At 37.5% G+C, this 26154-nt stretch overlaps 1 protein-coding gene across 3 annotated transcripts in view; it reads right to left on the bottom strand.

Annotated features, from left to right (window-relative positions):
• Nucleotides 1-1125: 1125 nt before the first annotated feature.
• Nucleotides 1126-26154, bottom strand: part of stx1a (syntaxin 1A (brain)) — a 156559-nt gene continuing 131530 nt past the window's right edge. The window contains exons 8-10 of one of the 3 annotated variants that reach the window (XM_057838389.1): nt 25644-25778; nt 18621-18731; nt 1126-5599 (exon numbers count right to left, since the gene is read on the bottom strand). In XM_057838389.1, coding sequence (XP_057694372.1) covers nt 5522-5599; nt 18621-18731; nt 25644-25778 — 324 coding nt within the window. In that variant the 3' untranslated portion in view covers nt 1126-5521. Of the gene's footprint in view, nt 5600-10132; nt 11058-18620; nt 18944-25643; nt 25779-26154 lie in introns of those variants that run through there. The other 2 variants (XR_009063436.1, XM_057838390.1) reach the window with 2 other exon arrangements.

The raw sequence follows: 26154 nt of genomic DNA, 5'->3' as shown, positions 1-26154 counted from the left end.
GCAGCAGTGTGTGAAAAGCTTGTGAAGAGTTACAGAAATTGTTTGGCCTCCATCATTGCCAACAAAAGGTACATTACAAAGTATTCAGATGAACTTTTGGTACTGACCAAATACTTATTTTCCACCATGATTTGCAAATAAATTATTTAAAAAATCAAACAATGTGATTTTTTCCCCCCATATTCTGTCTCTCATGGTTGAGGTTCACCCATTTTGACAATTACAGGCCTCTCTAATATTTTCAAGTGGGAGAACTTGAACAATTAGTGGTTGACTAAATACTTATTTGCCCCACTGTATGTAATGGGTTATTGTAAAGTATCATTATAACAACAGTTCATAAAGATATGTTTGTTGTGAGGGAAAAAAATACCATTGTTAAAAAAAAAACAAAAATAAGCCATTACTCACAGTTACTCATTACTTGAGTATTCTTTTCACTGGATACTTTTTACTTGTACTTGAGTACATTTTTTAGATGACTACTTTTACTTGAGTAATATTATTTTGAAGTAATGCTACTCGAGTAAAATCTTTGGCTACTCTACCCACCTCAGCTATCAATTAATTAGGTTTATATCCGTGAGAAACGTAGCCCTGGCCCCCGTTCATCCAATCTATTAGGTCTTATTAATGTCACGTCCCCAGCAAAAAGTGTACATGCATGTTATGCTGATATACATTATCGTCCCTACCAATGTTGAGACCAAACCTACGCCCTTGCATTATAATTTTCTGGCATAGTTTTGACCCTTTCTATAGCACTCACTGAACTCATTAGCTACTGTTGATGGTGCTAGATGTTAAATCCATTTTAAGTGGGAGAAGTTGGCCATCAGCCCTTCCGTTCAAAATGGATTGGACATCTAACGAAGTCAAGGGCTCTGAAAGATGAGACCTGCATTAAGCCTGCCCTCCCATCCCACACAAACTTGGGGCAAATAGTCTGTTTCGTTTGTGCCATAAAACCTTTTCTTTTTATATTATGAACATTCACAGCCAGTCGCCAATTGGACGTCTATTGTTGTCAATGCCAGGTTTTTAACTAAATATTATAAAAGAGTATATAAAAATAAATAAATAAATGAACTTAGAGTTTTATTGGGGGAACAAAAGTGTATTTACACTTGAAACTTCACAAATTTAGATGTTTAACTGCGATGAACTAATACTTTTTTAGAAAAACACCATAATTTAGGAAATTGCGGTTTTCAAAAGTTCCACACACCAGTTTGTGAAGCCGGGATGTGTGTAGTTCACATTTTTGACCAAGACACTGATACAAATCTGAACTACGATTTGTCTGTAAACGCCCATCTGTATCTTGGCCTTTCTTGGAAGTGATTGTCAGAGAGATACACAAGCACCGTTTTTGTTTTTTCAGACAAGCTTTACTTGAAAACAAGACAAGTTGAAAAACAAAACCATATCATTACAACACAACACAAAGGCAGCAGGTTGAATAGGCAACATGGTAGCACGGTTGCAGTTTGATGAGTTATTTTTTTCTTTGTTTTTTACTGGGCTACTTTGAATTCATGCTGACATCTTCAAGTAAGAACCAACAGAATGGACAATTAAAGCTCAACGGTTCTCAAAAGACACAAAAAAGGAGTCATTAATTATATATCTCAACCTGGGCAGACTCCAGTTTTTGGAGCATACTGGCAGTGTTAAGCAAGCTTACAAAACAAAATGACAAGTCATTTCATCCCTTTCCCCTAACGCACTTGAACGTGTTGAGACAATACAACACGCCTCCTCTTCCGCATGCACTCACGCACACCCTTATAAGGAGCTAAAGGAACTTGCACTCATGATGGGAGGAAGTTTGCAACTGAAGCAGGAGGGCATTTTTAACGTTGAGATCCTGATGTAATACAATCAGTTTTACACCAAACCTAACCATGCAGGATGTTTATTTTGTTGTTACTTCATAAGGGAGGTAGAGGAGAGGACTTTGACAAAGTAGTGTTAGGGCAACAGAGGAAAAAAAAAAAAAAAACTACGACGTATACTATGACCCAAAATGGTTCAAACCTGTCATGCTATGTGGTGTACAAATAGCCATTTGTCGCCATGACTTCCTGAACGCGAGAAAAAGAGCTGGACTACGCAGACAATAAATAAGTAAAGTTCGCCTGTGCAAAGAGGGCTAATTTTGCAGACCCAGCCTCCGGCACGGCTTTATGTGATGCGCATTTTACACCTGAAAGCTCTTTGAACTACGGACAAATGAAATCAGGTTTTGCTAAGAAATTGCTGCTGAAAGCAGATGCGGCGCCCACCGTACACGCGCAGCCACCTAAATGTCCCGAGATATCAAGAAAGATGACGATGACTGGCACTGATGAGACCACCCCACCACGCCAGGCTAAGCAAAGGAGGGGAGCAGCCAAGCTCAAAATGGCCAGAATGAGTACTCTTTTATAATAAAAAACATATCACATGTTGGATATAGGACTGGATAAATGTATAAATTATCGCTCGTAAAATATGTACAACAAATCCTCTAATCCCATTCATATTTGTGTCTATTGGCAGAGCGAAAACCTATGATAGCACAATAAATGATAATTATTCTATACATTACTTTATTTTGCGGTCACCGTGTATCAGCTTCACAAAAAGAAATGCAAAACAAACCATTCTGTGTTTCCCACACGATCTGTTGCCGGTGTTTCATCAGTGTGATTGCTCCCCTCAATGATCGTGTAATTAGGCTGCATTGGCTTTTGTTTGGGCTCAAACTGATAACCCAAAACACCAAAGAAAGGTTCATAACTCTCCTCGTCACCAGTAGAAGAACGTTCGTTATGTCGGATTAGTCGCTGCAACTAGAGACAAAATTGTCCGCCATCATCGCCGCCATTCAGTACTAAGCACTGAGCCGGGTGTTTCCTAGTTGTGACGTCACGCACGCAATATGCTAGATTTCCGGGATCTCGGGAGCCGGTTGATTTAGCTTGACAATCGATCCAAATTTCTTTTGTTTTATTGGTGTTGCGATGTGTGCAATTACACGAAGTTGCACGACATAAATCCAAAAGGCATGCGTTTATGGATAAATGATGGAATATGAGCGTTTCCCCAGGTGTTGTAATACTCTTTAAGTTATCAAGTCAGCTAACTTCATGTCTTCGTTCGCAGTGCATTCTTTGCGAGTGTATTTTTATATTTTAAACATAGACTTCACCATCAGTTGACGAGACAGCTCCTACAGACATTACGCCACGGCTTCCTGGCCAGGCAGAGTGTCGTGGCGGCTTTCACTGCGATAAACATATGCTGCGTTCTATCGTCGAATTTAAGTGGAAACAGGATGACAGTTTTGATGCGTACAAGCAGGTAGGAGTCTCTCGAGAGGGATTTGGTCAAGGATTCAAGGCAATTATTATATAAAATAGCACCGTGCATGCACTTTGAAACGTTTGAAAAAACTGAAATGAATGGGGGGGGAAATTGCGTAACTTTAGCTTGAAATATTTACATAAAATGAAGATAACTGCCTGTTTTGTTTGCTTTTTACCAAGAATCTAGACCAGGGGTAGCCAACGTCGTTCCTCGAGGGCCCCTATCCAGCTTGTTTTCCATGTCCCCTCCTCCAACACACCTGACTCAAATAATCAGGATCGTTATCAGGCTCCTGCAGAGCTTACTAATGGCCTGATCATTTGATTCAGGTTTTTTCAAAGGAGGGAGACATGGAAAACAAGCTGGATAGTGGCCCTCGAGGATCGGAGTTGGCTACCCTGATCTAGATTGTTTTACGGTCATATTGATAGAAATTCCGGGATTTACGCAATTATTTACAAGAAATTTTAATTCGAAAAACGTTTTGTTTTGTGACGGCCGCCACGTTGGATTTTGTAATTATACACAATAGCATAACTTAACATTCAAATAATCAGGTAATTTTCAGCCAACTGCCTGTTTTTGGGCAAAAAACTAGTACTGCTTCCATACCAAAAAAAAAAATCGACTTTATTTAACATGTTTTATTTTATGTTACATTTCAACCTAAAATCGACGAGGGCCAGATGGGCAATAGTGACATCGTAATTCAACCTAAATAAATTGTGATTATGTATAGAAAAATGCTAATTTTGCTTTTGTTGAGTAAAATTGAGATGATTTTGCATGCTTTCCTCAAGTTTTAAATTTTCTGATGTGAAAATTAATTGATTTATTAGCTGTTGAAAACTCAAACAAACGTCAAAACTGCACGAAATAAACATTTAAGTCGCTATTTCGGGCAAAAAGTTTAATGAATAGTAAATTTTGCTATTGATCCTGAAAATACAGATTATTGCCTCTGCTTGTGGTGATTTTTGTGCATCTAGCGTAAAATCTGAGAATTTTATAGCCATTTTAAGTTTTGTTTTACTTACAACAAAAAATAATTAATCTGAATTTTATTGGGGAACGACTTTGAATTTTTTTGATGCCACTGCTCATGGAGACTCATATACGCCTCGGGGAGGTGCTTTTTTGGTTTTTTGGCGCCTTAAGTTATAAAAATATTTGAATGATAAGTTTTTGAAAATAGGACCCCTACGGAACGGCCCTGCCCCCCGTTTCCCGTCAACTGATAGTGAAGTCTATGATTTTCAGTATAAACCTCCCTCCACAACATATTGGAAACTGATTTTGCCTAAATCTGGAGAATGTTGCACTGGTTTTGTGGCAAAATAAATCACTTAAAACACTCTGGTATATACAGTACGTCTGCCCCCAATGATTTTGTTGTTATAGAGTGACGAAGCTTGTCTGACTAGCAACCGCAACTAAGGGGGGGGTGGAGCTTTCGTGATAGGTCAGTATCGTGGCCTACATTACATTGTAAAGTGGGTGTAACCAAAATAAATTAAACATTTTGGAGTAGCGTTGAGATGATATTCATGCGCAGTATTGTTTGGTAACTCAAGCGTTTGTGGATTGCCAGAAAAGTAGTGATTTGGGTAATTTCATTTGGAAAATATACAAATTTAATGGAGAAAACTTTTCTGTTAACCTATATTAGTAAAAATACATTAGTGTACGGTACTATTGTTTTTCCTTTTCCTTATAGCCCCAACACTACTTTGTCAGCATTGGGTAGAGAATGAAAAAGAGGAAAAACGGTGTTTGTGTCAGCAAATTCGACTTTGAAATAACAACAACAAAAAGACTTCAGAAAAGTGGCCCGTTATGTCGCTCGTACATAAAACAGACAACTCAGCACATTTTCAAAGTTGGAATGTATAAATAGAGCGAAACATTACGCCTCTTTGTAACTTTTTCCACACAAGAATTTACTTTGAGGGGAAACATCATACTGTTGACAACACTCAAACATTAGTTGCAGCACCTCACATTTTTACAAAATCCCAAACTCATCCCAAAACATGTCGCCGTCGTGTCAGGTGTCACAGGAAGTGACGCGCCCCGTAACAAAAACATTGCGTAATACCTTTGCATTCATGGTAAATGTTAAAGTGAATGTATGTTTCTGTTTATGTGTAAGTGTGTTTGCTAAGGTTTAGGCCAGCGTGCCCCCTAAAGCGGACGCGATGATGATTCCCAGAATAACACAACATATAATAATCATAATTTTCTTCTATTAGTGAGCAACAGAAGACGAGAAGAGAGCGTGAGTCATCCGGGGCAGCAGGGAGCAGAAGAAAATATGTTAGAAAGTTTTGTATTTGACAAACATGCACACGCAGGGGCGGAACTTAGAGAAATGCAGGTGGTGCGACCGCAACCGGGCTTGGGCCTCTAGGGGCCCTGGTTTGTTGGCATAAAGTGGTGATGGTTGGGCAAAGGGCGGGTCAAACAGAAAGGTAAGATGATTTAGTTATTAATATATATCTGCCAACTGCTTGGCCAGTTGTTCGGAGGGGCACACAAATCTCCCCCCTAACACACACACCTCAGAATCATCTTGAGGGGCCCGTGAATAATTGTCAACTAGCACCCCCCGTTTAGGGGTCTACTAGGGTTTTTTTATTTATGCTAATCGCACCCTTGCCCTGCTCACATTTGTTCCGCCACTGCGCACACGCTACTCCACAGTATAGGAGAAAAAGTATCGGGAGCCACTAATACTTTGAAATATCATAAGGTTGCTGATCCCAGTCAATGTATACATCAAAACTAAACCTAAAAGGAGTGAGGAGCATGACATCTATTCAATCAATCAAAATCTAAACGCTAAATGCGAACACATAATGGAAAATACCATAAACATGGTAAAGAAACTAACATCTGTGTTGCAGTAATTAAGATTCCATTTTAGTTACAAGTTAAATTATATGGCGGAAAACACTTAGGTGACTTGAAGTTCCCCTCTGAGACCCCGAATTTGGCCAAATTTCAAAATTGTCCAAGATGCATGTGTGATACATCATTGGAACGCTTAAAATCTCAATTTTCTGGGGGAAGAAACATTTTGAACAGGTGGGCATCGTTAAAAAAAAACTGGAGGTGAGAACACGAGAGAGCATAATTAAAGATGCCATGATTTTAACGAGATATTTTCGCGTACTTACCTCTTTTCGATCCAAAAACTCTATGTAGCATGTATCACCGTATGTCAAGACACAGCTGTGAATGGCTGCAGCCAGATTATTGGGGGATTTTTTTGCGTGAAATATGGTAATATAACAAGGGCCGCGATGCAGAAATCGCAGACGTCAAGGACTGGTCGAAATTTTCTTTTTCATATATTTACCCTTTTAAAGGTTTTTTTTCCTTCAATTTTTCTTTGTTTGGGGGAAAATGCGACAGTAACAAAAAAAAAACAAAAAACAAAGCGATAGTCATGAGGTAAATATCCGTGACTTACTTACCAACACTATTTTTTTGATTGTGACGTAATTTGTTTAAAAGTTTGAAATATAATATAATAGAATACATTTTTAAAGTCGTTCTTTTTTTAAACTAAATATTAGCCATTTATTAATGATTCTCAGCTAAAAATGACAGACATTTTGAACAAAAAAAATATAATAATAAATATAATTACTTACCTTCTTTTTATGACAAAAGCGCAACGTCTGTAAACGGGGGTCTCCAGAGTAAAACGGACAAAAATGAATAGTTCGGGGGCTTAATGCGCCATGCATCTGCTATGGCAGCATATAGACACACATTTTTCATTTCTTTAAAAAAAAAATCCGGATCTTACCGTTTAAAAGCTGACATCACTTTTGGATTTCCCATCCATTTTTAATTAATCATAAAATTTGTTAACTCATTGGCTGCCATTGCTGATGAAAGACATTCAGTCCATTTGAACTAGGAGGGATGGGAGCGAAGGAACATTCAACTGGATTGGACGTCCACTAGTGACAAACTTAATGAAATTCACTGCTGAAGGATGAAAAGAGCCACATGATTGGATGTCTATCCTCGTCAACAAAAATTGTTATCCAGCGCGGTCTCCCAAAACTTTTCCTCACAATTAAATCAAACAGAAATCAAAAAGCCTGCAATGTTTTTGGAATGTCAACATTAAGGAATTCATGCAAAGCGTCTTTGACGAGCTACTTTCAGTCTTATAGAAAGTTTTGCCATGCAAGTAAACCAGTTAAAGGAGACATAATGCATTCTGGTTTTACATTTTAGGGGTAGAATTGTCCGATATGATCGGCTAAAAGCATTTTAAAATGATATCGTATTATATCGACATTGGTTTTTCATTATCGGTTATGGGCCAATATGCACGTTGCCTTCAAAATGAATGTACAGTGGGGCAAAAAAGTATTTAGTCAACCACCAATTGTGCAAGTTCTTACTTGAAAAGATTAGAGCGGCCTGTAACATGGGTAAACCTCAACCACGAGAGACAGGATGTGGAAAAAAAAAAACAGAAAATCACATTGTTTGATTTTTAAAGAATTTATTTCCAAATTAGAGTGGAAAATAAGTATTTGGTCACCTACAAACAAGCAAAATTTCTGGCTGTCAAAGAGGTCTAACTTCTTCTAACGAGGTCTAACAAGGCTCCACTCGTTACCTGTATTAATGGCACCTGTTTTAACTCATTAGCGGTATAAAAGACACCTGTCCACAAAGTCAGTCACACTCTAAACTCCACTATGGCCAAGACCAAAGAGCTGTCGAAGGACACCAGAGGCAAAATGCACCAGGCTGGGAAGACTGAATCTGCAATAGGTAAAAGAAATCAACTGTGGGAGCAATTATTAGATAATGGAAGACATACAAGACCACTGATAATCTCCCTCGATCTGGGGCTCCATGCAAGATCTCACCCCGTGGCGTCAAAATGATAACAAGAACGGTGAGCAAAAATCCCAGAACCACCGAGAGGACCTAGTGAATGACCTACAGAGAGCTGGGACCAGAGTAACAATCAGTAACACAATGCGCCACCAGGGTTCTGCGGTTTGCTAGAGAGCAATTGGATGATCCAGAAGAGGACTGGGAGAATGTGGTATGGTCAGATGAAACCAAAATAGAACTTTTTGGTAGGAACACAGGTTCTCGTGTTTGGAGGAGAAAGAATACTGAATAGCATCCAAAGAACACCATACCCACTAGAGCTGGGAATCTTTGGGCACCTAACGATTCGATTACGATTATGATTCAGATGGTCCGATTCGATTCTAAAACGATTATTGATGCACCCCCCCCCCCCCCTTTTTTTTTTTTTTTTTTTTTAAATATTTTGTACATTTGTTCCAAAATTGTTCAAAAATACTCTCAGGCTAAACCAAACTACTATTTCAGTATCAAGTTAACATATAGCAGTAAACAAATATACAAAAATAACAGTAAATAAAAAAACTCCAGTCCCCATTCTGTATCAGCAGCTTTAAACTACATTCAATTAATTTAATGTTGTGAATCAACCGTTAAAGTTGTTAAAATTGCTCCCGTTAATCCATAATTTCCCTTTTGTCAACTTTCGACATGTGAAAGTTTTAAAACTATTTTAAAGATAGATTCAAGTCAATATTTTACCGATTTAGGAGTATTTTAGATAAAAAGTTAATTAGGTTTCCTTGGAAGGTTCGCTACAACAGCCTTGCAGAGAAGTGTACTGCTTTAAGATGGCGGCCGTTTCCTACGTCTGCATCTAGCTTTTTGTAGATGTGCTGCAAACGCTACCGCTACCGTAGTGCATCTAGTCTTATATAAATGATATCTACCGTAACATTATGTGCATGACGTACTTTTGGAGCAGCTTCAGGTATGTTGTTGTGTGTTTTTTTATCTCGTGGCATGAGTTGAGCTAGAGCCGTGAGTTGAGCATTGGCATTACCCGAGGGGCCGGGTAATGAGAAGCATGATGTTTAGCTACTCTCGCTCCGTTGCTCATTGACCGCGCGGCGCGCTGAGTGTGTTGTACTTCCGCTTTACTTGGCATATTTCAATAATCGGAATTTGGATGTTTGTGAATCGTTCTCGAATCTTCCACGGCCGAATCGCGAATAATCTAAATCGGAAATTTTGCACACCTCTAATACCCACTGTGAGGCACCGGTTGGAAACATCATGCTTTGGGGCTGTTTTTCTGCAAAGGGACCAGGACGACTGATCTGTGTAAAGGAAAGAATGAATGAGGCCATGCATCAAGAGATTTTGAATGAAAATCTCCTTCCATCAGCAAGGGCATTGAAGATGAGACGGGGCTGGGTCTTTCAGCATGACAATGATCCCAAACACACAGCCAGGCCAACACAGGAGTGGCTTCGTAAGAAGCATTTCAAGGTCCCGGAGTGGCCTAGCCAGTCTCCAGCTCCCAACCCCATAGAAAATCTGTGGAGGGAGTGTAAAGTCTGTGTTGCCCAACGACAGTCAAAAAACACTGCTCTAGAGGAGATCTGCAAGGAGGAATGGGCCAAAATACCAGCAACAGTGTGTGAAAAGCTTGTGAAGAGTTACAGAAAACGTTTGGCCTCCGTTATTGCCAACAAAGGGTACACACCAAAGTATTGAGATGAACTTTTGGTATTGACTAAATACTTATTTTCCACTATGATTTGCAAATAAATTCTTTAAAAATCAAACAATGTGATTTTCTGTTTTTTTTCTCCCCACATTCTGTCTCTCATGGTTGAGGTTTACCCATGTTGACAATTACAGGCCTCTCTAATATTTTCAAGTGGGAGAACTTGCACAATTAGTGGTTGACTAAATACTTACTTGCCCCACTGTACGTAAAAGCCTGTGTACAAGGGCCGGCCACATCTTGGCACAACAGTTATGCTTATTGACCATTAGATGTCTCCAAACTAAGATTCTTTGGAATTGTTAAGTGAGCAGAGTGATTTCAACAATAAATATACCGGTAGGGGTGCAGTATAGGCAGTTTTTCCACAACTTCAGTTGTTCTCTTATTTTTCACACAATGTTCATTTGGAAAACCCTGAAGTTGTTACATTTATCATTATTTAATCATCCAGTCACAAAACAGTTAGCCATAATATATTAAGTCTACAACCGCATATATCAGAATCGATTTTTGGGATATTTGGTATCGGATATTTGGAGTTGGACAATATCGGTTATCCGTTAAAAAGTTATTGTCGGACAACTCTAAGAGTTTAGAAAGAAGGTCTGCAACATAAGAGTATTAAAAGGCATATCTTTGACCTTCTGGTCAAAATGCAAATAAGGAACCAAATAAAACTGGCATTTGACTGTTTAAATAAAACAAAGAGCCACAAAACCATGATTTTGTTTTCACATTTGGTACTCCAAAGGCAAAATTATTTCGATAATGTAAAACTAAGTGTAAGTAAATTTTCATTTGTTATGTCCCCTTTAATTGTTTTTTGGTTGATTTACTTTGGTAGGGAAAACATGCAAAGCTCTGCAGGTACTGTGCGATAAAGGTAGGTTTACATTGTATGTCAGGCCTCTTCGTCATTCTTTACAAGCAGCACTTGGTACAAAGTCCATTTACAACAGTAAAATGGGTCTCTTTATGATCGTCAAAGTCGGCTCGGCAAGGTTCTTGTCATGTCCTAACTCAGGCCAACTGCCAGACAAATTATGAGGACGCTCAAACAAGCAGCAATACAACCTCCTATCAGGATCATCTTCTGCATGAGGGAGGAATGGAATGTCAGAAATGTTTAAAGAGCAACCACACAAGGAGTAATTCCAGAATTGTCCATATCAATTCATTTTTATCCATTTAAATGGAAGTTAAAGTGGATTGGATGTCTATCGCTGTCATTGGCAGCAAAACAGCTCAAAGAAAGACCCTAAATGTCACAGGAATTCAAAAGTTGCCTACTTAAAAAAAAACAAACAAAAAAGTACCGTAATCTTTGCATAAGCAAAAATGTATTTTGTCAGTCAAGTCAAACTTTAACAAGGGAGGAGAGAAGTGAATATTTATAGATGCTAGAATTATGAAAAAATGTTAATCATTTTTAAAGGTTGATGGCATTGTAAAATAAAATTCATTGTAAATGAACTACAACCATACTTTATTGATCGTCAGGAAAGGTTGCTGTTCTATTAGAAACCAGTAGATGGCAGTTTCTCCACAGTGATGTTTTTTTGTCATTAGGGCAAAGTGTCCAAATCGGTTTTGCTTTCTATAGCCAAAATAATACATACTCAGCATTATACATTGGGGCAAATAAGTATTTAGTCAACCACTAATTGTGCAAGTTCTCCCACTTGAAAATATTAAAGAGGCCTGTAATTGTCAACATGGATAAACCTCAACCATGAGAGACAGAAAGTGGGGAGAAAAAAAACAGAAAATCACATTGTTTGATTTTTAAAGAATTTATTTGCAAATCATGATGGAAAATAATTATTTGGTCAATACCAAACGTTTATCTCAATACTTTGTTATGTACCTTTGTTGGCAATAATGGAGGCCAAACGTTTTCTGTAACTCTTCACAAGCTTTTCACACACTGTTGCTGGTATTTTGGCCCATTACTCCATGCAGATCTCCTCTAGAGCAGTGATGTTTTGGGGCTGTTGTTGGGCAACCCGGACTTTCAACTCCCTCCACAGATTTTCTATGGAGTTGAGATTTGGAGACTGCAGAGGCCACTCCAGGACCTTGAAATGCTTCTTATGGAGCCACTCCTTTGTTGCCCTGGTGTGTGTTTGGGATCATTGTCATGCTGAAAGACCCAGCCACGTCTCATCTTCAATGTCCTTGCTGATGGAAGGAGATTTTCACTCAAAATCTCTCGATACATGGCCCCATTCATTCTTTCCTTTACACAGATCAGTCGTCCAGGTCCCTTTGCAGAAAAACAGCCCCAAAGCATGATGTTTCCACCCCCATGCTTCACAGTGGGTATGGTGTTCTTCGGATGCAATTCAGTATTCTTTCTCCTCCAAACACGAGAACCTGTGTTTCTACCAAAAAGTTCTATTTTGGTTTCATCTGACCATAACCCATTCTCCCAGTCCTCTTCTGGATTATCCAAATGCTCTCCAGCGAACTGCAGACAGGCCTGGACATGTACTGGCCTCAGCAGGGGGACACATCTGGCAGTGCAGGATTTGAGTCCCCTGGCGGCGCATTGTGTTACTGATAGTAGCCTTTGTTACTGTGGTCCCAGCTCTCTGTAGGTCATTCACTAGGTCCCCCCGTGTGGTTCTGGGATTTTTGCTCACCTTTCTTGTTATCATTTTGACGCCACGGGGTGAGATCTTGCATGGAGCCCCAGATCGAGGGAGATTATCAGTGGTCTTGTATGTCTTCCATTTTCTAATAATTGCTCCCACAGTTGACTTCTTTACACCAAGCGTTTTACCTATTGCAGATTCAGTCTTCCCAGCCTGGTGCAGGTCTACAATTTTGTCTCTGGTGTCCTTCGACAGCTCTTTGGTCTTGGCCATAGTGGAGTTTGGAGTGTGACTGACTGAGGTGGTGGACAGGTGTCTTTTATACGGATAATGAGTTAAAACAGGTGCCATTAATGCAGGTAACGAGTGGACTCTTGTTAGACCTCGTTAGAAGAAGTTAGACCTCTTTGACAGCCAGAAATCTTGCTTGTTTGTAGGTGACCAAATACTTATTTTCCACTATAATTTGGAAATAAATTCTTTAAAAATCAAACAATGTGATTTTCTGTTTTTTTCCCACATTCTGTCTCTCATGGTTGAGGTTTACCCATGTTGACAATTGCAGGCCTCTCTAATCTTTTCAAGTAGGAGAACTGGCACAATTGGTGGTTGACTAAATACTTATTTGCCCGACTGTAGCTTGAAATGGCAAGCATTGTGAAAGACTGTAAGAAGTTGTGTTACTAGTGTTGAATTCGAAAAAGTTCTAACTTCATTTTTTTTCTTTGGATTGACACGATTTCATTGAAGTGTTGTATGAAGTACCAGGAGTACCAAAATTATTTGAATACATGATGAAAAAAAAAATTTTTTTTTTGTGGTCATTTAAAAAAAAAGTATTTAAATATTTATTGATATATTTCAAAATACATATATACATAATGTATTTATTATATTATATTTATATTTGAGATTTTATTTGCATTTGTACTGACTTAGTTAAATGTTACATATTTCAATTTTCATGTTTTTTTTTTTCATTTTGTTCAATTATTTCAGCTTTTATTAATTTATTTCAATAGTAATAATAATAATAAACTTTATTACAGTCTCAATGGTTCCGACAAGTGCTAGACAATACATACAAAAGATTTAAAACACATAAAAGAAAAATACATAATATAATCACAATGCAAAAACCACCCAAAAATGCTTGCATTGAGTGTAAAAGAAAAAATTCAACAAAAAAAAAAAAAGCTTATCGCTGCCATGATTTTGCAGTTTTCAACGAGGCTTGCCGTGTATTAAGACCTGCAGCCACGAACATCTGGTGCTACACAAATCTGTAAGTTACCTGGAGTTTCCGCTTGCTTGCCTGTGTAATTAGACCACAAGTGGGCAATACGTATGTATTTATTTGAAATGTTGAGATGAACAAAAATGAAAGTAGATGAATAAAAGTTTAAAATAATTCTTGAACTGTCAGGCACACCCAACTATTAGCCGCAGTCACCAGATTTCACAAGAAAACAGAATTTGTCCATATTTAAGCCACACTGGGCCATAAGCGACAGGTGTCCATAATGTGGGATATTTACACCACAAGACATGCTGCTCATTAGTAGGCCTGTTGCGATACAAAATTTTAGTAGGCAATACATTGTCTCATAAATTATTGCCGATGGCGATATTATTGTCTTTTTGTAACCAATTCAACCACTAGTGTAGTGACAATATACCGTAATTTTCGGAGTATAAGCCGCTACTTTTTTCCTTCATTTTGATACCTGTGGCTTATAGTCCAGTGCGTCTTATTTGTTGATTTTTTTAGGTAACTTTATTTGACAGCGGTGTCATAAAACTGTCATAAGATCATCAAAATTATGACGTGACACTATCATGGACATTACTGAATGCTTATGTCATTAAGTGTCATTTGGCAAATTATGTCACTAACTCAATTTTTGTCCATCTTGAATCTTTTGCATCCATTCAAACTGAGATCATTTGCTGGATAACACTTAATGACATCTGTTATAAGCATTCATGAACGTTCAGGACAGAGACATGTCATAATTATGATTGTGTAATGACAGTCTTATGGCACCACTGTCAAATAAAGTGTTAGCAAATACCATAACTAGCAATTGATGAAACAATTGGAACAGTAACTGAAGAAATATTTAGCACAGAACATGATTTTCAATTGTTATTTACATCTGTAGCGCTGCAATGCATGCTAAGAGGCATGTTGGATGACAATAGTCAACACCAGGTGGCAGCAGAGGTTGACTGTCTCCCCCAAGGGAGCAGTGATGGCCAAATGAAGCTTCTTGAAGCAATAAAGCTTTGCAGTAATTGGTTCAAAGTTTAATGATGGTTCATTTGGTCTTGTGACAGTCGATCGTATGATGCCGCTGTCAAATAAGGTTGAACCGGTTAATATCTTTTGGTGTAAATATCCCATAATACAGTGAGGACAGCTGCGGCTTATAGTCCAGTGCGGCTTATCTATGAACAAATGCCGTTTTCGTGCCAAATTTGGTGGGCTGCGGCTTATAGTCAGGTGCGCCTTATAGTGCGAAAACTAGGGTATCCTATTAATCACACATTCAAATCTATTAAATTGTGATTGTAAAATAAAACGCAAGCTATAATAAATATAATAATAAATGTTAAAAACAAACAAACACACGAACATGCACACACACAATGCATAACTTGCCATTTGAAAGCAGGGTAATTGTATGTAGAATATAAAATAGGTGAGAAATCCAACACCATGTTGGTTTTCTGCCAAATAGAGCCCATCAAAAGTGTTGATTTGATCCAAAATGACTGTAATCTTGTCCTGCAAACAGCCCATGTTAGCAAATTTGAAGCCAAATTATTCATTGCTAATCAGATTTTTCATAATCAGCTTTTCATAAAGCTTCGTGTTGAATTGGAAGTACAGAATGTAAGAGTAACATCTTTATGACATGCTTTTATTTTGAAATGTTCACCGGAAGTACGTTCATTAAGCCGCTTACCATAAGCTTTACATTCAGTTAAAAAAAAGTGCACTTGTCTCCTATTTTCATTATGTATGTGGTGTCAGTTGTACATTTTCCCGATTTTTTTTGCATTGTTTGCAAATGTTGTAAACCAGCAAGTTTTCATGTTTGAAGTGTCCTTTTACCTGCAAGTTTGCGTTTTGGAGAATACTGCCAATGTTTTTATAGCAGTCTACAGTGGGAAAAAAATAGAATAATAATATAATAATAGCAATGATAATAATGTACACCTGTATGTAACGTAACGAATCGGGTTGTAATGTGGCGGATGTGTTTTGCGTGGTGTACCTGAACGCACTGCTCGGCTGACAGAGTGAGAGAGGGCTTTTTACTTTCACTTTTTGTGTTCAGCTGCAGCGGACAGTAGGCACGTTGTGTTGCACAAGTTCTGAAATGAGTGATTAAAAACCTGACGAAGCTGGCGATTTTTTTGGCGATGTTACAATGATAATAATTGTCACCTTAACTTATAAAGACTGGCGAATGGAAGTCGGAGGAGGACCTTGGAGATCGTAGACATTCTACGGCTGTATTGTCAAGCCAGTTCATGGACTCGCACACCACGCTCATATTTTTCTATCATTTCCATCTTCATTTCAATGGTAAGCCACACCTTTTTCCTTTTTTCACCCTCCGCACAAACATTCTTGAAACCCATGTTGATTTCTCTCACAAGACCACCTCAGAGCCCCGCAGACGGTGGATGCATTTAAAAAAGGACTAAAAACTCACCTTTTTAAAAAAGCTTATTCTAGCTAATTTTATTTGACTGTCTAATTTTTATCTGATTGGTATCTGATTTTATCTGTGCTTCTGTCTGTTTTGCTTTTACTCTTTTATTCTTAGTCTTTTTTATTATTTTTTTTGGGGGGGGCAATGTGTACTTTGAGATTTGTTTTTCAAATGTAAAGTGCGTTATAAATCAAATGTATTATTAATATTATTATTATTATTACAAGAAAATCCACCTTGCGTCCGTCTTACGGGAAAACAAACTCCGGCGCTGCCATAAATCGTCATATTTCAAGCATGTCGTTGGCTATAGAAACAAATGGCGAGTCAAATTTTACGTCAGATGTCGAAAAGATCATCCGTCGTAGCGATCGTCTGTCAATGTACCGCTGTACATTGTCTTTTTTCCATTAGCCTCAATGTAGCAATGCTAACGTTTTACAGTGTTTAATATACCATAGATGTGTGTTCTTATTTTGTCTGAACTTTAGTTCTGCAATGTGTTAATGACCAATAAACATCTGTTAAAGGAACTGGAATCTCATATGTACTCAACCCACACGTTTGCCGATTGCATGCAGCACATGCAAACACACGCACGCGCAAATGTATGCAAGCACGCGACGATAAATCGCAGCGGGGAAAATTACTGACCTCATTTTTATTTACCGTGTGATTACATAATTTGACTTATTACATATCGCGACAGGCTCACTTATTAACCTACAAAATATCCATAAATTAGGCGCACTGGACTATGACCCACAGGGTGGAAAGTGGAGCTGAAACGAATACTCGAGCAACTCTAGTAACTCCAGTTTGAAAACTGATCCGAGTAATTTTATTCACCTCGAGGAATCGTTTCATTTTGCCAACTCTAAGCATCACGTTTTGCCCGGACTACTTTTAATGCGGGACAACGCGCTGACGTCATGTGCGCAGAGGAAGAAGCAATTTAAAAAAACAACAACAACAAAAAAAAACAACAATTTTACTGCAGCCGACAGCCGCTACAAACTTCGCTAACGTTGCTAAAAACTACGCCCGCATGATGCTAGTGTGGTAGCAGGTAGTGTCCTATGCGTCTCATAGATATCGCATGCATTTAGAACTAGATGCGAAATGACAGACTCAGCCGCGTCTGGGCAGCGTTACTAAACAGCTGCCACCTTTAAGCAGTAGACTTCTCAGCGCTAATAAATATAATGTTACTGTCAGACGCTCACGTAACGTTAGCCCTTCGGAGGGTTAGCTTTCTATTGATTATGACCACTGTCGATGCGTGGCTATCGTGTTTTACATACAGGCTTTATTTAATCTGTAAAAACACAGCGCTGTAGAGTGATGAGGGTGTAAAATTAAAACATAATAAAGCTAACTGTCAGTTTTAGCTCAGTAGTCATTGCAGAATAAAACACCAAGTAGCACTGGTCCCTAATGTGCTCCAATAAAGCAGGTATCATACATTTATTTTGAACACTGCAAAAACTCAAAATCCTATCAGTACTTACAGTTTAGTCTAACTCAAAACTTAACTAGAACTTAAAAATAGCTTGACACAAATGGAAATTCAATTTAAACACGTGGGAAAAACACATAGCTTTCAAGTGATGTGTGTTATCAAGAGTAATTACATTTTTAGGTAAGAAATATGTTTTTTTGTTTTTTTAATAAGATCTAGAAGTTTTTTGAGTGAAAGCAGTGATTTTTTTTTTCTAGTCACATCTGAGATGCAATTGTTGGCTGTTTTCAACAATGTACATTGAAAATAAAGACATTGATTGACTGAAAATTGTTCAATATTGGATTAAATGTCTTTTTTTCTCATGTATATTTATAATTGCTCGTTACCTAAAATAAAAAAAAAAAAATGTTTTATCCGATTACTCGATTAATCGAAAGAATTTTCAGTCGATTACTCGATTACTAAAATATTCGATAGCTGCAGCCCTAGTTGAAAGCTTTACAAAACGGCAGCTTATCGTGCAAAAATTACAGTATATTAACATCAAAATAAACTGAAATACAGTAAATCAAAATTTGAGAACAATATTAAATACATCAATAAATATTGTAATATATACTGAAATAATAAAATTCAGTCACTTATTTCATTATGCATATAATTCATTTAATTTTGGCACTCCTGATTCTCCATAGTATTACTATCTGGTGGATGTAAAAGCTGCCATAAATATGGCCTTAGATGTGTGGCGACTCAAACACAGCACACTTGCTCCACATGCAGGACATACACTGCAGCGTGCATGCAGACAACATTTACAACACATGCCACATGCTTGTCACGCCCTCCGACCGCTTGTCACTCACCCTCCGAGCTTTACTCTGGTATTTAACTGCTTTCTTAGTGTCTGAAACAGCCCTCTCCACATAGTCTACCGAGTGTTCCACATTGTACTCTATGCGGTCTATCATCTCTCCCTGGCATAAGTCGGAATGAGGAGGATTGGGGTTGACATGAAAGAGAAGGAAAGGAGGGAGAGAGGGAAAAGTTAGTTTCCAGATAATAAGAGTACTCTCACCCGCCTGTTGGTCTTTTTAAACTTCTTGCATTTGGGGATGGTGTCTTTTGCTTGCTCCACATAGTCCTGGGCCTCCTGCACGATGCACTCGATGTTGTTCACCAGATTGCCCTGCATGACAAAAAAATAGCAGTCTGTGCTGTTGAATCGTTCCTGAATTGGAGGACATTTTACGTCTCACTCTTCTAATGTTGAATAATCTTCATACAAAATACTAATACTTTCTGAGTAAATCTACTTGTCCCACCGCACCTAATGACTAAACTGAATCTCAAAACAGTCCAAATGAAATTTCTTTTTTTACTTTTGGTATTATTTGTTTCATTGTTGTCTCTTGGGGACATTTGTTTTAAAAATGTAATATTTCAAATATTTAATATTATTGGTGGAACAAGTAACAACAACATGCATGCAGTGCTGTTACCGTCAACCTTTTATACTGGTAGAAGAAAAAAGCAGTGAGTCACATGTTATGCTAGACTTGAAATCATCAGTCAGTTTTCAAAAAGAATGAATAGCGCTAGTTAATATCCGTATTTCTTTTTTTCATATTTTTATAAAATCGATAGCCTTGAATTAGACATGTCCCGATTGACGATTTCAAGTTATACTGTGGTAATAAAACATCAAGGTTTCAAAACTGCAAAAATTTTCCGTCATACCGTCTCTAAGGTATTAGCTATTTTATATGTCCCAAAAATGCATGGACAAATACCTCACTTGCAGCTGCAAGGCTCAACCCTCCCCCACCGGTTGTTGCTCAGTGTCAGTGAGTCAGCTGTGCTACACGATGGCTGGAGAGGTGAAATTTTTCCCAATCGAAGGAAACGAAATCGCTGGTATGGGAATACTTCGGCAACATAAGAGTTACAGACGGCCGCAGCTTAGAGGAAGAGGGCCAACCAACATGTAAAACATGTTTGCGGAGGGTGGCTGCCTAGGAGGCAATACCTCCAAATATGATTTCGCATTTATACAAAATTAAAAGTTAGTAAACACTGTCATGAATGTTTCCCACGAGAGTTAACTCCAGCATGTTTAGTGTGTCTAACGGTGGTAAAACGTGTGTTTTTTCTCTCTGGCAACTCTCTGTGTTGAGAAAGAGAGAGTGTGTATAATGTAAACATGATACAAGTCATACACATGCACTTTTAATTTAAAATAATTCAATCATTTGTGTTCTGATGGTAATAATGTTGAGTTGTGGCCGTGGGTTTAGGCTCACCTAAAGGACTGCATTTATTTTTATTTCAATATGTATTCATTTATTCATTTATTTTAACTTAACATTATACTTATGCTCCAAATTGTTAATATGTTTTGAAAAATAAAAACCTAGTTCAATGGAACATTGTATTTTTATTTTAACCCAGATATCTCAAAGTAACACATTTTAGAGCTGTAATTCCAGCACCGTGAAACCGAGATATTTTGGCTTACGGTTATCATACCGTCAGAATATCATGCATATGCCTAGCCTTGATTGAATGTCTCACTCTACCTCATCCAACCCTGTTATACATATGATCAGAATAAAATTAATTTCTTTTGGTATTTTTTTTTTTTTTTTTTAATCTGGAGGTTTGTTCTTTTTATCAGTGGCAACAGGTAGCTTAAAAGCTAGCTTGTAGTCCTAAGAAAAAGCTAATACGAGTATGGATTTGCAACTCTGTTACTGTGATTAGGCCAAATATTGTAAATATCAAATAAATCATGTCCTTAAAGAATGCCATTGTTTTGTAAGATGAGTTGATTAAGGCATCGATAGTTTTTTACCCAAATCTGGTGAATATCAGAGAATTAAAGGCTTAGTTTCAAGGACCTGCCAATCTATTTGAACTGGGAGGGCAGTCAGAGAACAATCGCTGTCATCAGTGGAAGCCAATGTTATTTTTTCTTAAAAAAAAAAAAAATCAAAATATAGTACATGGAACATTCTTACAATAAAGCTTGATTTAGTTATAAACTTAGAACACACATAGCAGGATTTGGTGCATTCATATCTGAAGCCAAATCATATCCCATTAATATTCCAGGCAAAAATCTTATTGAACAAGTGATTGCAACAAGTGGATATGAAATAAAAATAGAAGTCAATTACCTTTGTGCGTCAGCTGGCTGCTGTGTACTCTGGCGCTTAGTGCCAATGATGTGCAAACAAAAGTGTGGAAAAATGAGAGGTAGAGACAAGTCACGTTAATGGTAAAGTGATGGAAGAGAAACTGAGAGAAGCAAAATTAACACAATCGTGTGGCATTTTAAAACAGAAAGGTTAGTTCATTCAATTATCATTTGCAATTAAAGCCTCCGTGAGCTCAGGGAAAAACATGGCATGTGTTCATAAGAAAGCTTGAGAGCCAAAATGGATAAATGCAACTGAAAAATCAGTTTGAGGCTTTGAAATAGGGAGAAAAGTAGTGTCCTCTCCATTGTGCTCAACCTGGATTGTCGATTTTAAAAGTGTATGAAATAATATGTCATATTAACAACACACGCCATAGCACAGGGGTCAAACTCAAGGCCCAGCGACAAGATGCGGCCCACCAAATTATTTTATGCTGCCCGCGAACGTAATACAAGTGGATTGACATGTACAACAATAAAATTCAATTAAAGTTTCTGTAGTGCTCAATAAAGATCGAGTACTACAGATAGCAATATAAAGTTTGCAGTAGTTGACTTGTTCACCTTTTGCTGTTTTGCAGTTTTGTTGTGGAGAATTGTTTCGTTTTTAACAGTGTATAAACGTGCACTGTGTTCTGAATCCTATCGTGAACTTAGAGTTTTTAAATCAGTTTAATGTAGGAAAATCTTAATACCTGTCCGAGAATAGCATATAGCATAGTGTAAAAAATTTAAAGTTTAGGAAATTTAAGGAGGTCCAAAATATTTTAAAAATCTAAATAAAATAGTTACTGTTTTTTTAATTATATATTTTTACAAAAGTGAAATGTAAAAAAAAAAATCTTAATACCTGTCTGACAATAGTATATAGCATAGTGTAAAAAATTAAAAGTTTAGGAAATTTAAGGAGGTCTAAAATATTTTAAAAATCAAGAGAGAATAGTGACTGTTTTTTTAATAATGTATATTTAACCCTTTAACAAAGGTAAAATGTAAGAAAATCTTAATATCTGTCCGAGAATAGTGTATAACAGAGTGTAAAAAATTAAAAGTTTCAGAAATTTAAGGAGGTCTAAAATATTTTAAAAATCAAAACGGAATAGTTATTGTTTTTTTAATGATGTACAGTATATTTAACCCTTTAACACTGGGCGTGTCGGCGGCAAAATGTTTACGCATATCATCTTTGAAGCCTCGTCACGCTGTAATTATGTCACCCATATGCCACTGGTCGGTCTCATTTGAAAGTGAGGAAGTTGAGGTCCACGCCCGTTTTTACTTGAAGTCAATCGACCAAGTAAAACAGGAGATGTCATTCGATTTTTATCAGGGCTGTCAAAATTATCGCGTTAACGGGCGGCAATTAATTTTGTAAATTAATCACATTAAAATATTTGACGCAATTAACGCACATGCCCCGCTCAAACAGATTAAAATGACAGCACAGTGTCACAATGTCCACTTGTTACTTGGGTTTTTGGGAGTTTGTCACCCTCTGCTGGCGCTTGGGTGCGACTTATTTTATGGCTTAAGCACCCATGAGCATTGTGTAATTATTGACATCAACAATGGCGGGCTACTAGTTAATTTTTTGATTGAAAATTTTACAAATTTTACTAAAACAAAAACATTAATAGGGGTTTTAATCTAAAATTTCTATAACTACAAGTCTTTCTATCCACGGTTCGCTTTAACAGAATGTTAATAATGTTAATGCCATCTTGTTGATTTATTGTTATAATAAACAAATACAGTACTTATGTACTGTATGTTGAATGTATATATCCGTCTTGTGTCTTATCTTCCCATTCCAACAATAATTTACAGAAAAATATGGCATATTTTATAGATGGTCTGAATTGCGATTAATTACGATTAATTAATTTTTAAGCTGTAATTAACTCGATTAAAAATTTTAATCGTTTGACAGCCCTAATTTTTATAGTTTTATTGCCCTCATGAAGCATGAAAACGCTGCATGGACCATGTGTCCATATTTCCATGATTTCTTGTCGTTTTTCAAAACCGAAAGCACTACGAAAGACTACATGTCCCAGCAGTCATTGTGAGGTCACAAAGGACGTCATCTGAAAACTTTTAATATATTGGAATGAATCGAAAACTAAATTTAGCGCAAGCTAATGCATTAGTTCATCAACTCGAGGAAGAGGATGGACCAGATTTGTCGTTGTTTTCTTCAGATGAGTCGGCAATTTGGGGACAGGCTGACAGCGCAAACGGTGGAAGAGTGGGCTATGTGACGTAGTGTATGACGTAGCCCTTTGCCTTGTTCAAGGGGGAACTGAGTGGCATGCCTGAAGACATTGAACCGAATTAGTTTCTTGTCAATATATTTGAAAAGACATTTTTTCAATGTTATATTTGATTTTTTTTTTTTTCACTACCAATATTTTCAATTTGTATATAGATGTGTGTGTTCGAGAGGCTTGTTTGCATGTATATACTTTTGATAAGCTGATGGGCGCAATACCTAACCTCACAAAGAGATATCCTCCAACCCCTTTTTGTGTTAGATGATATATACGTATATATACAGTATATATATATATATATGTGTGTGTGTGTGTGTGCGTGTATATATATACATACATATATATACATAGATGATATATATTAGATTAGGGGTGTAAAGGTACACAAAAATCTCGGTTTTGAGGTCACGGTTCAGGTTCATTTTCGGTACAGTAAGAAAACAAAATGCAAAATATAAATGTGCTAGTTGTTTATTACACACCTTTCAACAATAGGAACATTAGCCTATAGAAAGCTAGAATTCTGCTCAAAAAGTAGCGGGCATTTAAAGATAATCCAACAACAATTTGCCTTTCAAACCCCGCGTATTGGTCAGCTTTCTTTCTGAAAGAAAGAAGAAAAAAGAAGTCCTGTGCTAAAGAGAAAAGCAATCCCAATGACAAAGATTAAAACATGCATTTTACAAATGAAATGCCTCAATGAGTCATTTTTTTCCCCTTATGAACGGTTTTGAAAAGCTTTATTGGTGGATTTTCTCATGTTAAAGCGCCACACAGAAATTAATAAATTTAATTGTGTAAGCAGGATCTGTGTATTATTCTTATTATTTAAAACAGGTGTTTTAGCTCATTTCAATTTATTTCATTTAAATGGGCTATTATTTATTTTATTATGTGTTTATATTTTACAAATATGATGTAGTATTCATTTATATTGTATATTTTATGTTGTATAACTTTAGTTCCTATTTGAATATTAGTTCCTACTTGTTTTTTTGTGGTAGTAGGGTTATGTATTGAACACGGGGCCGTGTTGGTTATTATGATAGCAGAGAAGACAGCAGTAAATCAACAAACAATCAACTGTACCCCGATCTACCACTCAAGAGATCTGATGGACTCAAAAAGTGGGTTACGATTGCATATTAGTTTGAAAATCGACCGGATCCACCGTATTTTTACACGAGTGACTTCCGGTCTGGCCGATCCTAGCTACCAGTAGTAGTATTGACGCAGGAGGGTCGCGTCTCGCGTCAAATAATATACTCTGCTGTTCTTTTCGTGTGTGTCGTGTTGAGCCGCTTCTGGGACGCGTCTAACACGCGGCCGCACTGCGACTGGTGCGCATTGGCTGATTGACTTTAACGCCCGCGTTTCACTGCGTTCTCGCGGCGGCCACGTTGTCGCGCCGTTGACGTTTCTGGGTTATACTGTCCTACCGTGTTGGTCCTCATTATAGTACAGAAGACAGAAAACTGTAACCCGATCGACTCACAGCCTCGAAAAGTAAGGGTTACATTACGTCAGAAACTCGTTCGGTGCGCCGCCGTTCTGAACCGAGCACCACGTACCGAAACGTTTCAATACAAATACATGTACCGTTACACCCTTACTATATACATATATATATATATATATATATATATATATATATATATATATATATATATATATATATATATTTATATACATATATACTCATTAATTTGCACTGTTGGTCTACTGTATTTGTATATGTAAAGGCCAAAAACACCTATAACCATACCTGCTGTTTGTGTTGAATTGTCAAATATAAAACTATTCAGTCTTACTTTTTTCTGTTGAATGTTTATCCTAACAAGGTTTATTAAATATTACTAATCTTCAAAACGGTTTGTTGAGCATGTTTGGTTGTCAATTGGACATCACTATTACAAATATTGACGAATATTGTCTTTTTGGGTCCAAAATGTTGATTATAATTGGTCTGTGAAGAAAACAAAAGTTTGGACATGAGGGTTATGGTGTCCTGAAAAAAGGGACCCAACCAGGCCATTGAGAAATTTTTTTTTCTTTGAAATATAAAGGCGGACAAAATAGGCTATGGTGTTAAAGGGTTAAATAGACTATAAAAGTATATTTGCTATTAGGATGCTCAGTAAAAGAAGATTTGTACCATCTTGAGGTCACCAGTGTCTGTAAACGATTGATTGACAATCTGAATAGTCAAAATGAATGAAACCATAATAAGGATGTGGCCCGCGACACAGATGAGTTTGACATCCCTGCCCCACAGAAAGGGGATCAAATGTCTTTTGTCTGTGTTCTAATTTTAGAAGGGGTGGGGGGTGGGTGGGTGGTTACACGCCCCGCTGGTTAAATATTTGGCACTGACACACAACATCACGTAGCGGATGCAACATAAGGGTTTGCACCTGGCTCTCCACCAACATGGCCATGTCCATGAACATGTCATGAAGCTCGCGGATACTGTTCTCCAGCTTGATGATCTCATTGTGCCGCGTTTCAATCTCGTTCATGGCCTGCTCGGTGATGTTGTCCATAATGATCTGATCCACAAAGAGAGCAAAAGCAGAACATTTGGTTGTTCGGGCAGTCTTTTCTTGCTGCCGTCCCAGTTCAAATTGTTTGCATGTCTATCAGCATCAGTGGTAGTGAATTAATTAATTTCCAATCCATTTTTAATTACTTCCCGTTTAATATACAGGAAGCATTTAGAAAAAAGAAGTTTATTGATCTGTGTTGTATGCCAAAGTCACTGAATGGTCAATATCAAATCAGTTTATTTCACTCTGGTTCATATTTCACCAACAATGGCAGCCAATGAGCTAAAGTGAAGTTTGGCCTTGAATAGTGCCATTCAATTGCAGTGAGTAAAAACTGCAACTTTTTTCCTCTGCTTTGAACCCTGCGGCTTACAGTGTA

Source organism: Corythoichthys intestinalis, chromosome 6, assembly GCF_030265065.1.
Source record: "Corythoichthys intestinalis isolate RoL2023-P3 chromosome 6, ASM3026506v1, whole genome shotgun sequence".
Lineage (NCBI taxonomy): Eukaryota > Metazoa > Chordata > Actinopteri > Syngnathiformes > Syngnathidae > Corythoichthys > Corythoichthys intestinalis.
This window is presented reverse-complemented; position numbering and strand designations above follow the sequence as displayed.